The 16,257-nt window shown below is 62.8% G+C and overlaps 2 protein-coding genes across 3 annotated transcripts in view; one reads left to right on the top strand and one right to left on the bottom strand.

Moving 5' to 3' along the window:
• Positions 1-16,257, top strand: part of SLC5A10 (solute carrier family 5 member 10) — a 54,593-nt gene that overhangs the window by 19,962 nt on the left and 18,374 nt on the right. The gene's annotated exons all lie outside the window — the stretch shown is intronic.
• Positions 1-16,257, bottom strand: part of FAM83G (family with sequence similarity 83 member G) — a 31,651-nt gene that overhangs the window by 10,218 nt on the left and 5,176 nt on the right. The window contains exon 2 of the mRNA XM_032617299.1: positions 5,085-5,252. Within this exon, the coding sequence (XP_032473190.1) occupies positions 5,085-5,252 (168 nt within the window). The remainder of the gene's footprint in view (positions 1-5,084; positions 5,253-16,257) is intronic.

Consider the following 16,257-nt stretch of genomic DNA (forward strand, 5'->3'; position numbering starts at 1 on the left):
TCGGAGCCGTCCAGTCCCGGCGTCCAGCGGGGAATGTGCATGAAACACACAGGGAGCAGAGGAAGAGGACAGGAGGGGCTTCTGCACCTGAGGGATGTGAGTCCGGGCAGGGGCAGAGGGGAGAAAAGAGAGAACTGGAGGCCATCTCCGCTCCAGCCCACAGCCCTCGGTGCTCCTGCACCCGTCCCGCCTGTGACAGGTCCCGGACCTTTCAGCCGGGGCAGCCTCGGGGCAGTGCCCACAGAGGGTGAGGGGCAGGTCCCACGGATGCCCACCTGGCCGTGGGGCCCGGCCCAGAAGGCAGATAAGCCTCTGCTCCCAGGCTGGCTCCCCTGCCCGCCCTTCCCCAGGCTGCCTGTCTGCACACAGCCTGCACAGCAGGAAGCTGGCTGAGGCCCAGGACAATTAGTGTCTGTGACTGTACTGAATGCGCAGCACGCTTGGGGGCCGGAAGCCTGAGCAAAGATCCTGGGAGGCCTTCCCCTGTCACCTGTGCCCAACGGCAGCCCAGCTCTGCAGCTTCTGTTTATTCCCGGGTGACACCGCCCCGTGGGGCCTGGCCCAGATGAGGTAACGTCTCAGGAGCCAGGGCTCGGGCGAGCCGAGTTGGAGGATCCCACAAAGCCACACTGTCTCTGAGCCTGGAACGCCCCTAGCAGAGCACGTGGCAGGCAGGGGGAGGACGAGTGGGGTGGGCGAGTCCCCACACCTCCATGGGGCCTCCTGTGCTCAAACCGGGCTGGTGGGAGCTGGGGGGACAAGCCCAGGCCCCTACTGGAGCAGGTGGGTCGCTCTCGAGCTCTGGTCAAACAAGGCTCCAGTCCTGGTGCAAATGAACGCAACCTGGCCTCCTCACGCCTCAAGGTTCTCGTCTGTGAAATGGGCCTGCCCACCCCCGGCTTCAGGGCTGCTGTGAAGACTCCGTGCATCAGGGGAGGGGCCGGGAAGGGGCCCAGCACTCAGTGGCTGCTCCCTAAACTAGAGGGGACGAGGGGGCTGTGATGTGCAGTGGGACGGGGGTGTGATCCCTGCCTCTCGGGGGGCGGGTGGGGGACCAGTGAGGGACCGACACTGAGGACAGGAGAACATCTGGAATGGTGTGGACTCAGGCCCAGGGAGGCCAGAATTGTCGGCCGTATGCAATGGTCAGGCGGCTCGGGGAGAGAAGTGACCTGCCCCAGGGCCTCCCAGTGGACAGGGTCCGGCCCCTTGGGACTGAGGACAGCCTGCAGCTGCACCCTGGTGGCCCTTTCACCCTCCAGGGGTCTGCTGGCACCTTCTGGGCCGGAGGGAGAGTGGGGAGGCCCAGAGACCATCCTGAGCAGGCCTGAGCACTGACAGCAAGGTCAGGCCAGGTCAGGGACAGAGAGCCGTGCCTCCGTGTGCCAGCCAACCTCTGCTCTCTTCTAAAGGGCCTGTTTCACTCTCTGTAATGGGGTAGGGAGACCAATACTCACCCTGGCCTCCCCCGGGCTGTTGTGAAGCTGAGATGGGAAGCAGCCTTGGGGGCAGGGGGCAGGGCAGGGCTTGGGGGCTCCTGGCTCTCCCCCTGGGCCAGGCCGCTTGGCTCTGTGACGTTCTGGGCCAGGTGGTTCTCTGTTAGCAGCTGTCCTGTGCATTGTACGCCGTTGAACAGCATCCCTGGCCGCCACCCACCAGATGCCCGTAGTACCTTCGTAGTCACGGCCATTAAAAACACCTCTAGACGTTGCCAAACGTTGAGAGGCAGTGCCCTGAGTCCATTACAGAGCCAGGCCAGGCTTAGAGAAGGCAGGTCGGGAGAGGAGGAGTCCCGGGCACCAGATCGGAGCCAGTGCTGGCCTGTCTAGCGTGAGCCGGAATCCTCACCCAGCGCCTTCCCGTGACCACGCTGCCTGGGGATTCTTTGTTCATCAGAAATGGGTCCAGCCTTCGCCCAAGTGGCTGCTGGTTTTTCCAGTTCAGCTACACAAAGCAGACTAGCTTTTCGGATCAGCCAGGCATCTCACAGCTCCGGTCCCGTGCTACGCTGTGAGCCTCGAGGCCTGCCTCCCACCGGCCATGGGCATCCCTCGGCACCCAGTGTCACCCCCAGGTGTGGCCTGCCCCGGGCCCTGCGATGAGAGGGTTGGGTCGTCTTCTCAAGGCCCGTTCCCGCGTGTAGTATGGGCACTTGTTCCCACGTTCCCTGCCTGGGGGAGTCGGGGCCCAGCTGAGCCGGCGGGTGGGGACGCTCGGGACAGCTGGGAACCTCGCGTCAGGGAGGTTCTGTCCTCCCGCCTCACCTGGAAACTGGGAGTCGACCCAAGCGATACTGCGGCTATTTCCAGAATGTGTTGTGTGAGCTCAGGGGTTCAGGCTGGGGAGCTGCCCGGAGGGGGAGACTGGGGGGGGGGGTCCCCAGCCAGACCATTGCTCAGAGAGGGAAGGGAAGACCCCTGGCACTCAGACCAGAGCTGGGGGTTCACGGGAGGGGCCGCAGCTGCCCCACCTGCAGATAGGAAGGGAGTTCGTGACCGAGTGCCCTGCCCCCACGTAGCCTCCTTGACTCTTCACAGCAGCCCTGCCAAATAAATGACGATATTCCCATTTTTCAGACAAGAAGGCTGAGGCCCAGAACCTCAGTGTCTCTGCCTAAGGTTACGGTGCAGGGGCCGAGCTGGGGCCGAGGCCTGGCTCCTAGCGCCCAGCACCCCCTTGGTCACAAGTATGACCCCACCAGGCACAACCTACACCCTGGGCCCACATGACCTGAAGGCAGGTCGCTGCAGAGCTGGGCAGGGGCAGCGGACGCCGAGGGCAGGGCCAGGGATTACCAGTAAAGGAAGTGCTCCCGAGACAGGTCTGGGCCCAGCCTGCCTGCAGGCAGGGAGGCAGGCTCTAGACAAGGTGACACTTGGCCAGGACTGGGCCCACAGGAGCCTCTGGCCACCTGCCCAGGCTGGGAGTGGGCGGGCTCGGAGGCGAGAATGAGGTGGCCAGGGTCACACATTGCTTCCCATGAAGACGCCTGGCCGTCCCACAGCATCCGGCTCCTGGGCACGTCACCCTGTGGACCTGCCATCTTCCCCAGAGCAGGGAGGTGGCGAGAAGGGCAGGCTGAGCCATGCCCCGAGCTGTAGCCTCAGCTCAAGCCCTCCGCCCTCCGCCCAGGGCCCGGGGTTTATAACTCTTGTTATTGCCGCAACCGTGCGCCTCTCCTTAGCTCAGAGCGCTTTTACAGCCACTGTCTCCTCTGCTTTCACCCTCAAACAACCTGGTGAGGCGTCCTTGTGGTCACAAAGCCCTGGAGGCTCAGAGAGGTAGGCCCGGCGTCAGGGGGCTGGCAGCCAGGAAGCCTGTGCGGGCAGCACTGGGGTGGCCCTGCTGTTAGATGCGGCCTCAGCCAGGGGCACTGGGCACCAAGGTTGTGTGGCCCCGTCTGTGCCAGCTTCCCATCACTGGCTTTTAGGTTCAGCCCCGACTTGGTGGAATGCCTCTGGGCAAGGCACAGGCTCCCTCAGGCCTCGGTTTTCCTGGGTGTCCTGTGGAAACCTGGTCTGGACGGCCTGCCCCTCTTGCCCCCCTTCCCGGGAGCTCCAGACCCTCCCAGGAGCCTGGCATCTAGGGTTTCCCCACTAAGAAGAGGCTTCTGGAGCGGCCACGCAGGGTTTGGATCCCCTCTCAGCACAGACAAGCCCCCTCCCTGCCTCTTCATCCGCATGTGGGGGGATGCCTGCGGGCAGAGGGACGCGAGGTGTGCAGGGTCCCCACCGGGCGTGGGGCAGGGGCTCAGGGGGAGTGGGCCCGTCAGCCTCTTCCTGAGCACGGCAGAGGGCTGGATGGAGAGCCCTGAGTTTCTGTGATCTGCTGCCTGCACGGCGGAGGCCCCTGCAGTCACCTCTGAAAAGACGCCTCTTCCACACTCCGGGCCTCCCGGCCTGAGCCGTCTGCCCCGGGAGCTGGCTCTCGGTGCTAGTTACACGGCAGGCAGGGCAGCACAGCGGGCGAGTACGGGGCTGGGGGTCAACCCACCGGAGAGGCCACATAAACATGTCCCAACAGCCAGAGACTCGCAGCCCAGAGAGCTCACACCCACTTGAAGGGTCTCAGCTGGTCTGGGCATCACTTGACAACGCCGACAACTGACGGGCCCGGGAGCCCAGCCCCTTGTTAATTAACCAGGCTGGCGCTGCCCCGAGGAATTCTGACCTGTGCTCAGCCCGAGGGCTCGGTGCTGGCCCCCACGCCCCTTATCCTTCGCTTACTAACGTTAAGTGACACCTCTGATCTGTAAAGTGGGACAGCTGCCTCCTCCCACCAGCTGCCTTGAGGGTACCTAAGTTAACCATGTCAAGTGCCTGGGACGGGAGCTGTGGAAGCTATCGTTACGCATACTGATCTGTGCTCCGGGCGCGAGCTGCACACAGTAGGTAGCAAGCAATGGCTGGGCGGACGGAGGGCTCCCTCCACTCCCAAGCAAGGCACCAAATGCCAGGGTGTCTGAGCAGAAGAGCCCGGTCACACGGGTCATCAGGCCCCCTGTTGGGCCAGTGAGATCCTGGAGTCCAGAGAGGGGAGGTGACGTGCTCTAGGACACACAGCAAAGCAATGCTGAGAACCCAGGCCCAACCTGACAACTCCACCTCTGTCCCCAGTGTCCCTGCTCACTCCTCAAGTCCATTTCAACTCTGCAGCCACCAAAGAAGCCCTCCCTGAACTCAGCCCGAGTGAGCTTCCTCTGTTGGAGCCGGATCCTAAAGCCCGTGCGTGGACATTTTACAGAAACAGATTTTGGTTTAAAACCAAGAAAGGACTTCCTGGGAGTTGGAGCTGTCCAGCTGGGGCTTGCTGCCAGAGCCAGGGGGTTGAGCACCCTGTCACTGGAGGTGAGCAAAGACAGAACCACTGCGGCACGGGCTGCTCTCAAACACTTGTGAGGGAGCACCTCACGTGGGCTTCAGCACCTGGTCACAGGTAGTGTCCTGTCCCCTAATACTGAAGCAGAGGCCGCGTGACAACTCGGTGGGTGGCTCTAGGACACTGAACTCTAGGTTCCCAGATCCGGACTGAGAAGGCAGGTGCTCCAAGTGTTTGTCAACCGACTGAGTGAGGAGCCGGCTCACCTTGAGGTGCCCCAGGTGCATGCGGGCCCGCTCACACATGTGCAGGAAGTACTTGACGTTACTCTCGTCCACAATGATGTACACGGCCACCTTCCTCTTGAAGCTGGCATCCAGCAGGTCCTTGAAGATGTCCACATCGGTGAACATGTCCATGACCACAGCGATCACCTGTGAGCAGGAAGGGAGACCGGGGTCGTCAGGGCACACGGCCGGGGAGACAGGTGCCTCGCCAGGACGCCTGGCCCTCCCGCGCCCACCACCCTCTTCGGGTGCCCACCCTGGCCCTGCTCCCTCGGGACTGGGAAGTGCCGGCTCTCCTGGCCCTGAAGCTGCAGGCGTAGGAAGGACGCTCAGGGTACGAGATGCCCAGTGGGTGGCGCAGGCTGCGCTCTCCGGCGGCAGGGAATGGAGAGAGGCACAGTTCGTGGGCTGCTGTTTCCGTAACACAAGACCGTAGAAAACAAAACCCAGACGAGGAATGTGTAGGGGAAGCTGCAGCAGGAGCGCGGGAGGAGTGGGAAGGGTGCGCGTCCTGAGATTTGAGCGCCTGCCCCCACCCCCAGCCCCCGGGCAGCTCTCGCCTCTGCCGGGGCTCAGGGCTTGTCCAGGAGCCCTGTTTCTATTCCTGGGTTGCATTCCCGAGCCGGGCAGGCCGCACCATGCCCTCCGCCCGCTACCCCAGGATGCTGAGATGGAGCAGATGTGTCCAGGGCAGGGAGGAAGGTAGAAGCTGGGGCCGCCCACCGAGGTCACCCCTGGGTCCCTGGACAGGCTCCCTCGCTGCCACCTCTCCTTCTGGTTTGGATACACCCCAGACCACTACATGTGCTCTTCTTGTCATCTGACCACACCTGGGCCACAACAGCTGCCCTCAGCCTGTGGATTGGCTTAGGGTGGGGCCCCAGAGGTCAGAGTACATCTACCCCAGCCCAGCCCAGCCACTGCCCAGCACGGGTGGTGATATGCCCAGGCCTGGTAGGCAAGGGCCCTGGCCTGAGCCAAGGCACGAGGAGGGAAGGGGCACAGGTAGCCCAGGGACAGGGGGTGCGGTAGTCAGCGGGCTCCGTGGCCGGCAGGCCCTGGCCCTCAGTCTCGCTTCTCCCCTCCCCTCCCCGTCCCACTGGGCAGCAAAGGGGAACACAGCAGACCAGGGCCCAACGCTGCTGACCCGAACAGACGTCCAGCCCTCCCACCCGCCAGAGCCGGCGCCAGGGCCCCATCCTGGGTCTGAGAACCCCCTAGAGGAGCCCAACCCAGAGAGGCGGGTAGGGGTCATGCGCTGGGCCACAAAGCAAGCTGGGGACAGTCAGGCTAGAACCCACCCAGGCCCGCCAGGGAGCCAGGGTTACCCCCACCCCTGCTAGGAGTGTGACCTGGCAGGTGGCCTGGGGCTTGCCAGGGACGTGCCTGCACACTCCCGTGAGCTCACCCAGCTGGCCCCTGCAGGTCCCTCTGGGCTCCCCCTGGGCCCCGGGCCCCTGCTGACGCTGGTCACACATCTGGCACCAAAGCCAGTACTTCTGGGGGCTCCTCCCTGCCCTGCCCTCCACGGACGGGGTCTCTGTGTGACCCTGAGCAGACACCTAGCTTTTCCAGGCCCAACTTTCTCACGTGGGACCAGCCAGGACTCCCCAGTGCTGAGGCCCAGGATCTTCTCTGACCCCTGGGGGAAAATAGCTCGCTGTCTGAGTCTCTGAGGGATGTTTCAGGCAGGGCAGGGGGAGCAGGTATAGTCTGTGCAGGGCCTGCGGTGGCACAGGGGCCGCAGGGAGGTGGACGGCAGCACCAGGGGAGGGGGTATGCTCTCTGACCCCAAATCGGCCGGGTCTCGAGAGGAAGTGAGCTCCATGTCCCAGGACGTGTGCAAAGGCCAGAGCTTGCTTGAGGGGGTGGACGAGAGGACAGATGAGACACGGTATCAGAGCTGGTGGGCTCACAACGCCCTTGGGCTCCACCGGTCGAGGGTGACGGGACCCCGAGGTGGGGGAGGGGTGACAGCAGGGACCCTCTTGTCTGGACCTCACAGGCCTACAGCCACTCCCGCCCTCCTGCAGGCCACAGCCTCACGTGCCAGCCTGGAGACGGCTCAGCTGACACAATTCTCCTGGGAGCAGGCCTGGTTCCAGGCTCTGCCCACCGTGGCAGACGGGGACTTGCCCTGGGCCCGGGCTGGGGGACGTGCCCCAGTGAGACCCGCCCCATGTGAGCCTTCCCTGCGGCGCCCAGGCAGGCAGGGTGCCCAGCCCAGGCTGCCTGCTGTCGGGCTGGGACTGCCGGGGCCTGCCCCCCACAGTGGAGCCCCACAGGGTCCCAGGCATTGGGCTCGGTGCTGAGGGTCAGAGGAGGGCTTGTACAGGTGCCAGCTGAGCTGGGGCAGGAGGGGGCTTGGTGCTCCCAGGGGGGCCCCCGCGGCTTGTCCACGGGTGCCACAGGGTCTCTCAGAGGCCTCGAGCCCTGCATGCCCGTCCCCGGGGCCAGAGACTCCAGACTAGAACCCAGGGCCTGCGCCCTGCCCGCAGAGCTTTCCGCCTGACAACCGCTACCGCGTCCAGTCCTCAAAAACACCGCGAGGTACCGGTTATTACTCCCATTTTACAGACGAGGAAACTGAGGCACGGAGGGATTCACTCCCTTGTCTAATTACCTGTTTGGGTGGCCCGGCTCGCCCGTGACTCCGCAAGGTCCTCAAAGACAGCGCCCCCGCCCTGGCCTGGCACGCGGCCCGGCCTAAGGCGGCCTCGGGAGTGCTTGTCAACTCAGTGTGCCAAATGGCTGGGCCTGGGAGAAGCCACAGCCCCTCCTAGACCCTCACTTTCCCCATCTGCCAAATGGGGTGTCCGCCTGGCCCGCTCCTGTGTTCTGTCCAGCTCACACATCCGCGGCTTGAGCACAGACACTAGTCCCGCCCAGAGGACAACGCCAGCCCACACGTATCCCGCGGAGGCCCCGGGCAAGGCCAGGGCCAAGACTGCGGGGAAGACGGCGGGGAGGCTGGCATCTGGGGATGTCCCCACCCCACGTGGGTCAGGAGACCGCAGCGGGCACGAGGCGGGCAGCCCGAGGCTCGCCCGTGTGAGCGCCCGGACCATATGCCCGCTTCCCAGGGGCGGGACGGCAGGCAGGTGTGTGTCCCGCACTCCAGCCCGGCGTCGCAGCACCAGCCCCCCAGCCCCGTTCCCGAGGGAAGGAGGGAGTCCAGTGGTCCCTGTGCATGCCTGAAGTGAAAGCCCTCTCAGAGGTGCAGCCACAGAACCAGGAGGGGCCACACAGCCACGACAACCCTCCTGGTTCTAACCGCACGGAGCAGCAGGGTGGTGGGGCTGTGGGAGGGCGGCCGTGCCGGGAGGGGGCCGACAGCGCGGGGCCGGGTGGCGCCAGAGCAGAGGGGCCCAGGCAGGGACTGGCATAGGCACCGAGCTCTACGTGCCTCAGACCCGAAGCCCTCCCCGTGTGTGTCTTGGGGGTGTGCTGGATGGGCAGGCCCTCAAAACGTGACCCTCCAGCGGCGCCCACACCTCCCTTTCCCTTCCCCACCCCCCCACCAACAGCTCCGCGGCCTCTCCACCCTGCCTCCCGCGTGGGTCCCGAACCCCCGCCTCACTCTGTGCAGCCGGGGCTGCTCTGCGGCCTCCTTGCGTCCTCCCACCGATCCTTCCACTGATGGTTCCAGAATCCCCCAAATCTCCTTGGGATGGTGGACACCCCACCCCGTGAGAGATGCAGATGCTGGCACAGAGAGGGGAGGGGACCGGCCCCAGGTGATGGACAGTGAGGTGACAGACTCATGGTGATGCCCCGCCACGAGCACCTCCATCGCCCAGGTGCTTCCTGGGGTGCTCCAGCGCATGGGGCAGCAACCCCCCACCTGTGGCTGCCGCCCCAGCAGACACAGCCTGAAGCCCTGTAACACCCGCTGCTGGTGCTGGTGCTGGTGGAGGGGTGAGGGCTGCTGAAGTGGGTGCCCCCATCCTCCCCAGGGCCCAGGCAAGGACAGAGTTGGAGCTCTGGGGTCCAGGCTGGGGTCTAGCTTTGGGTGAGCTGCATCCTCTCTGGGTCTCAGTTTCCTCATCTGTGAAATGGGGAGGAAGGTGGATGTGATACCCAAGGCTGTCCCTGCCAAGGGAGCCCTGAGTCCGTGTGTCCTGCCCGGGTGCCCCGCACAGCCTGTCTGGGCCGGCTGGAGCACCTGGCTGTGTCTAGGGGTCTGGGAGAGGCAGTTCTGACCACCACACCCCACCTCCCTCTGCACCACCAACCTGGGGCTCCCGCCTCGCCAGGCTGACACTCAGCCTGAGGCTTCCGGCGCCCCTACAGCCGCTTTAGAGGCACCCCTTCCCCATGACCACAGAATCCATGTTGGAGCAGAGACATGCTCACAGGACCAGTGGGTAGAGCAGGGCTGGAGGACGAGGCGCAGGGGTGAGGTGGCCGGGGGTCTGCACGCAGCTGGAAGACCACTGGCCACGGGCCCAGCATATGCAGCAGCATCTCTCCCCGGTGGCCCTGACCCCACAGGGGCTCTGACCGTACGGGCCCTCCCTACACACCCCACACCCCGCTGCGGCCGCACACGCAGTCCTCCTGGCTGGGTGCCTCCCTCTCCTCCTCCAAGCCAGTAACTCCTTCCCGTCCTCCAAGCCCTGACTCAAATGCTGCCACGAGCAAGTGCCACGTCTGTGTTTCTGGAGAAACGGCAGCAACCCCACCGAGTGGCATGCCGTCTCCCCAAGGCCCGGGCCCTGAGACCCAGGTCGGCGTGGGCAGTTTCCCTCTGTACCTGTCCTGCCTGTCCCACCCTCCGAGGCCACGGAGATGCCTGCAGGAGGCCCAGAGGGAGCCGGCCGGGGTCTCTCCCCTCACGGTGCTCCCCAGCAGAAGGGGAGAGACACACCCCACCCGCCCTGGCGCCCAGAGGTCACCGCAGACACAGTGCACAGCAGGCAAGTCCCTGGCACTCACTGGGCCACTTTCACCACCTGGAAAAGCAGGAAGTGGGTCCGCATCTCTGGGTCTGTCTGACCCTAAGGCTCAGATGGACACAGGACGGTGGCACCATGGGCTCCAGACTGTCCTCCTGGGAAGCCGCTCGGGCCCGGGAGCCGCGCTCAGCAGACGGCAGCAGTGGCTCTCCTGCCTCCTCACTGACCCACAGTGCCCTCGGGGTGGACAGGCCAGGGGTCATCACCTCAGCGTCTCCTGCTTCCCTCTGTGCCAGCTGGAGGGCAGTGACACACAGGAACACATAGGGCATGCTGCACACTGTCCTGAGGTGGGGGCAGTGCCTTCAAGACCTGGGATTCCACTTCCAGCCACGACGGAATAACGGAGCCTACACTTACCCACCTGCCTTAGCAATAAACACCAGGCAGAGTCTATGAAGCCACGGCCAACAGGCAGCACAGCAAGTGCAATGACCCCTGGCAGAAGGGAGACGAGCAAGGTCAGCTGTAGGACCGCCCCAGCCACCTCCAGGCCATGGCCGAGTCCAGTGGGCTCCCTGAGTTGAGGAGACGAAGTCTGCTCAGAGCCTGGCAGCCAGAATTTTCAGGACAGAGGAGAGGAAAGGGCTGCACAGAGCAAAGGCCAGAGACCTGCAGGGAGCTGCCTCTTGAGGCTTCAGCTGGAGACCGAGGAGCACACAAACAGGAAGATGCCACCGAGGCTGGGACAGGCCCACTGGAAAGGAGCAACGGCCGGTGCTCACACAGGACCAGGAGTCATTTACGTCCCCACAGCCAGAGCGCAGGCCCCTCTAACACTCAGGGCACACAGGAGGATTCTCAGAAGGATACGACCTACATGGTGGGCAAACAGGCCCTGGACCAGGGGCCAGTGAGCTTTTTCTATAAAGGCCATATAGCAAATGTCTCAGGCTTTGCAGGCCACATGGCTCTGACACACCTCTCAACTCTGAAAACAGCCACAGACAGCTAATAAGCAAATGTATACATCTCCGTTCCATTATTTACAAAAGCAGGCATAGGCTAGATTTGGTCCATAGTTTGCCAACACCTTCCCTGGACCAAATATGCTTTGGTTCCACGTAATAAAGCTTAACAGGGCTTCCCTGGTGGCGCAGTCATTGAGAGTCCGCCTGCCGATGCAGGGGACACGGGTTCGTGCCCCGGTCCGGGAAGATCCCACGTGCCACAGAGCGGCTGGGCCCCGTGAGCCATGGCCGCTGAGCCTGCGCGTCCGGAGCCTGTGCTCCGCAACGGGAGAGGCCACAACAGTGAGAGGCCCCAACAGTGAGAGGCCCACGTACCACACACACACACAAAAAGCTTAACAGCAAGCCTCAAAAGTGTTACATTGTTTCCAAGAACTGCATCCCAGAACAAAGCTCCAAAATGTTTAAAGGAAAAAACAAAACTCCCACAACATAAAATTTTCATCACGTCTGGTATCCAATCAAAAATTACCAGACACACAAAGAAACAGGAAAACAATGATCCACATGAGGAAAAAAGTCTACCCAAGTGGACCCAGAATGGATACAGATGTTAGAACTGGCAGACAAAGATGGGCAAACAGTTGTAACCGAATTCTGTATGTTCAAAAAGTTACTTAGAGACATGGAAGGTTTTTTAAAACAAACACCAAATTGAAACTCAAGAAGTGAAACAATTCAGCATTTAAGATGACAAATACATTGGGTGGGATTAATAGCAGATTAGACGCTACAGAAGAAAGGATTAGTGAACCGGAAGACCCATCAGTAGAACACAGAGAAAAAGAGACTGAACAACCGAGACCAGAGCATCAGTGAACCTGGGTCAACTTCACAGGTCTAGAGTATGTGTAACTGGAGTCTCAGGAGGTCCCGAAGCAGAGGGTGGGGGAGAGGGGACAGGAAAGCATTTGAAGAAAATGGCCATAACGTTTCCACATTTGATGGAAACTATTCATCCCCAAGCCCAGGACGTTCGATGAATTCCAAGCAGAGGAGATGTGAAGAAACAGACCACGGCACATCATAATCACATCGCTTAAAATCAGTGACAAAGAGAAAATCTTAAAAGCAGCCGGAAGGGAAAAGATCATCGAATGGTGAGGAACAAAGATAAGCAGACTAAACGGAGAAACGATTAACCCAGAATTCCCTACCCAGTGAAAACAGCTTTCAGAACCAAAGGCGAAAATAAGGACTTCCTCAGGGACACAAACGCTGAGAGAATTTACACAGGCCGACCTGCACTGGAGTTGTCACCACCCCTGCACAGACAGAGGGGCTGAGGCCCCAGGGGCTGCACGTGCCCCCAGGGTGCAGCGAGGCTCAGGCTGCCCCTCGCTCACTGGGGTGTGGAGCGGAGACAGGGAGAGCACCCCTCCTGCCCCCAGCCCCCTCCTCCAGCAGCAGGGCTGGGCAGACCTGGCTGCTGTGCCTCAGTTTCCCACACTGAGACATGGCCCCACTCCCCACCCCACCCTGGTGCTAGCAGGACCTGAATGGCCTGGGGAGGCCTCCTGGGAGCCCCAGCCTCCTGGGTAGATGGGGAGGGAGTCTGTGTACATGGTAACAATGCCGACCCAAGCCAGGACCAGCTTGCTAATGCTGGTACAGCTGTCCCTTTTCCCGGGGTGGGGGGGGCAGTCACCGTCCCAGAGCCACACAATCCGCTGGTGGCAGAGGCTTCCTGTTCCTGGGCTCCTGTCTTGGAGGGAGTTCTAGCTGTGACTCCACCCACTACCTCCCAGAGGCCATCCTGGTTCTTGAAACTAAGCCCTGGCCATCAGCACTGCCTGGAGAGTCAGTGCCCGGGGCTCTGCCCCACCTTACGGGCGGGTGGGGTCTGTGGCAAAGCACCTCCCTTCTCCTCAGTCACGGGGGAGTTAGATTGGAAGACCTGTAGTCCCACCCCTCTGACGGTTATCAGCTCTGGCACCTTCCCTCTGCACTGAGACAGGAGCCCCATTAAGGCCAATTAAAGGAGCTGCAGCGGGAAAGGGGTCAAGAAGCGCAAGCGAGTCCCACCCAGCCCAGTGGCGAGTCTCTGGCCTTCCCCAGATACCTCAGCCTCCTCACCACAGCTCAGGAATGCTGCAGAGACCAGAGGCTGCGGAGCATGGGGTCAGCTGACCAGGGCTGTGCCCAGCGGATGAGACAAGAGGAGAAGCCCCTCCCTCTTCCTGCCAGCCCTCCCCCCCCCCCCCCCCCCCCCCCCCCGCCCCGGGGCCTCGGAGTCCTCCAAGCTTCCGGGCGCAGGATCCAGCCCAGCCCACAGTCTCAGAGGATGGCAGGAGCCAAGGATTTTCAAACTGGAAAATCGTAGATTCACAAATTCGAAGATGTTTAAAAGCTCAGCTTCTCCAGGATCCGAGAGCAACAGACGCTGTGGGGTCATGGAGCACCCTAAACCCCCAGGGACCGACCTGGAGAGGACTTGCCTGAGGTCACAGAGCCAGCCGGCAGGGCAGAGGCTCCTGGCTCACTGGAGCCCCATGGGCTCTCTGCTGCATTCTCCCGAGCCCCTGCTTGAACCCTCCAGGATGGGGGGCTCACCACTTCTCCAGCCAGACTACTCCCGGAGGGGCCATGGATGGGGACAGAGGGAAGAGAACCGAATCCGTGCCAGACACCACGCTTTTTTTCCATGTCAGTCTCGCCGCAACTTTGGGGCAGGTGTTGGCATCACGTGGCACTGAGGAGGACAGGACGGAAGGTCAGAGAGGCGGAGTGGCTAACTTGGGCACCGTGGCCGGGGTCCTGTGATACGAGAGAGACTGTCTTCCCACCACCGCCCCACGTGGCATTTAATCTGGGAAGGGCGTGAGCCTGCGGGCCTCACGAAGAAGGCTGGTGCGGCCCACCGGCTGGGCCTGCCTGGACGTGGGAAATGGTCCCAATGGGGCGCAGTCCTGCCCCCGCACTGAGCATTCTCATGACTGTTCCTGCCTTAATTAAGACAAGTGCCCGGTCCCCATTGTACAAATGAAGAATGTGAGGCCCAAGGTCATGCGGCAAGGGGCCGGGTGAACCAGGGGCCTCTGAGAGGACTGCCCCCCTCTGCTGGTCCAGGGTGAGGACCCTCGGCTGCAGGGCGAGCCCGCCGGCCCAAGGAGACCAGGAGCTCGGTCTAGACCTGCCACCCAAGACTCTGGTGTGACCTTCAGCAGGCCCTGGCGCACTTTGAGCCTCGCTATCATCATCTGTGATGTGAGTGTGACGACAGGCCCTGCCTCCCGGGGTCGTGGGAGGGAGGGCAGCGCCGGCCGGGGTGGGGCTACCGCCTGGGCGCCCCAGGAGGCTGGCGTGCACCCAGCCCAGAGGTGCCAGCCCTCCTTGCTGGCAGAGCCGCTTCTGACTCCCCAGACTCAATTAAGACACAAACACCGCTGGTAGGAAGCCTTTGGAGAGGACGGGAGGCCGACCCCTGGGATTATGTTATCAGATGGTTCGCCACCTGGCAGGTGGGGCCCCGGGCTGGGAAGTGCTCCCCAGACCCACTGCATGAGGCTGCGTGGGCGCTGCCCCTCTGGGCTCCGGTGTGTCCCTGGGAACAGTCCACTGGGCCGCCCCTGGGACCTCTCAGGGCGTCGAGGCTGTGCTGGTACCGCCTGCTTGGGGACAGCGAGAGCCCCCCTCCTGGTCCCAGGGGCCTTGGCCCCCCATGACCCTGTGCTCACCAGGCCTTGGTGTGGTCAGACTTCTGCCCCTGCCGGAGCCAGAGCCTAGGAGCCTTGTGAAAATGCTTTTACTGCCCTGAGTCAAGCTGGGGGCCCGTAGCAAGGCTCCACGGCTCGCAAGAGGGGCAGGGCTCAAAAAGAACATCCGAGACGCTGCTTCTCCAGAGAAACGGGGGCTCACTGACCTCAGAGCTGGGCTCTGGGCCAGCTCCTCCAGGGATCGGCTCGGCGGCAAGTTATGCCCTCTGTGAGCCCCTCTAAGCCTCAGTTTCCTCATCTGCACGGAAGGGACGATACCTGACACCATGGAGCTGGGAGGACCCAGGCAGGTAAAGTGCCCGCTCAGCACCTGTCAGCACCTGATGTACAGCTGGTATTTCATAAATGCCTCATTAAGTTCTTTTATTCTCCTGGGGCCAAGCCGTGAGCCAGGACTGCAGTGTGGGAAGGCAGGGGCCTGACAGGAGAGACGTGGGGCCAGGCGGGCATTGTGGAACCTGCTTCCAGGCCCTTCCTGCTGTGTGGCCCTGGACAAGAAACTTAATGCCCCTGGCCTGGCAGGCACGAGCTCCGGGTTCTGGTCCAGCCTTCACCACTCACTCTGCTTCACGCTCCCCCAGTTTCCTCACGCGATCCACCCCGGCCCCTGGGGTCCCTGGTGGAGGGGTTCGGGGCGGGTGGAGCGGTGCTTAGCATCTCCCGGACCAACAGCTTGCTAGAGCATCTGCCCCCTCTTCTGGCCGAGGCAGGCCCTCCCCAGCCCAGCCCAGCCCAGTCCAGCCTCACCCTTCTCTTGCAGAGGCTAGAACAGCCTAGGCGTGATGCTACAGGCCCGGCCTCTGGTATGCAGTTGGAACCCCACGGCAGGTTTTTCCCTGGATAAATCACTGGCTCCCGGGGGCTGGGGGAGGGGCAAGCAGATGACCTTCCATCTCTGGGGCCTGCTCAGGGCCACCCAGCCGGTGGAGTCAGACCCTGGACCCCCTGGTCTTCGTCCCAGAGGAGTCCAGAAGGACAGGGCAGCAGGGTGTCAGAGCTGAAGGGATCCTTAAGAGGCTTCAGTGCCTATACCCATTTTACAGATGGGATGACTGGGGCTTGTGCCAGGTCACACAGTGGTGGAGGCAGAGCAGGGACCTGACCCCAGCACCCCTGGCTCCTGGCACTGTGGCCCACTAGTTCCAGTCTAATCTCCTGGGAAATGGGGGGACTCGGCGTTAGCCTTGATGGGAACACAGCCGCTCCCGGCGGGGACGGGCTGAATGTGTGCTGTGTCACTTCCCTGCCCCGGGGTCGGCCCGCTGTGCTGACGACAGGCCAGGCTGAGGAGGCAGTGGGCTGGGCCGCCCTGACTCAGCGCCACCAGTTCCAGCCCAGGCGCCCTGGTGGGCAGGGGGCCAGCATCTTGTCCAGGCAGCTGGACAGCGGGATCCCCATCCCAGTGGGGGAGAGAGGCCACTGTCCCTGCACTGGTACTGGGGGTGAGAGGAGGATGCGGGGGTGAGGGGAAAAGAGGTGATTCGCGGGGAGAGATAAGGTAGGGAGA

Source organism: Phocoena sinus, chromosome 20 (genome assembly GCF_008692025.1).
Source record: "Phocoena sinus isolate mPhoSin1 chromosome 20, mPhoSin1.pri, whole genome shotgun sequence".
Taxonomy (NCBI): Eukaryota; Metazoa; Chordata; class Mammalia; order Artiodactyla; family Phocoenidae; genus Phocoena; species Phocoena sinus.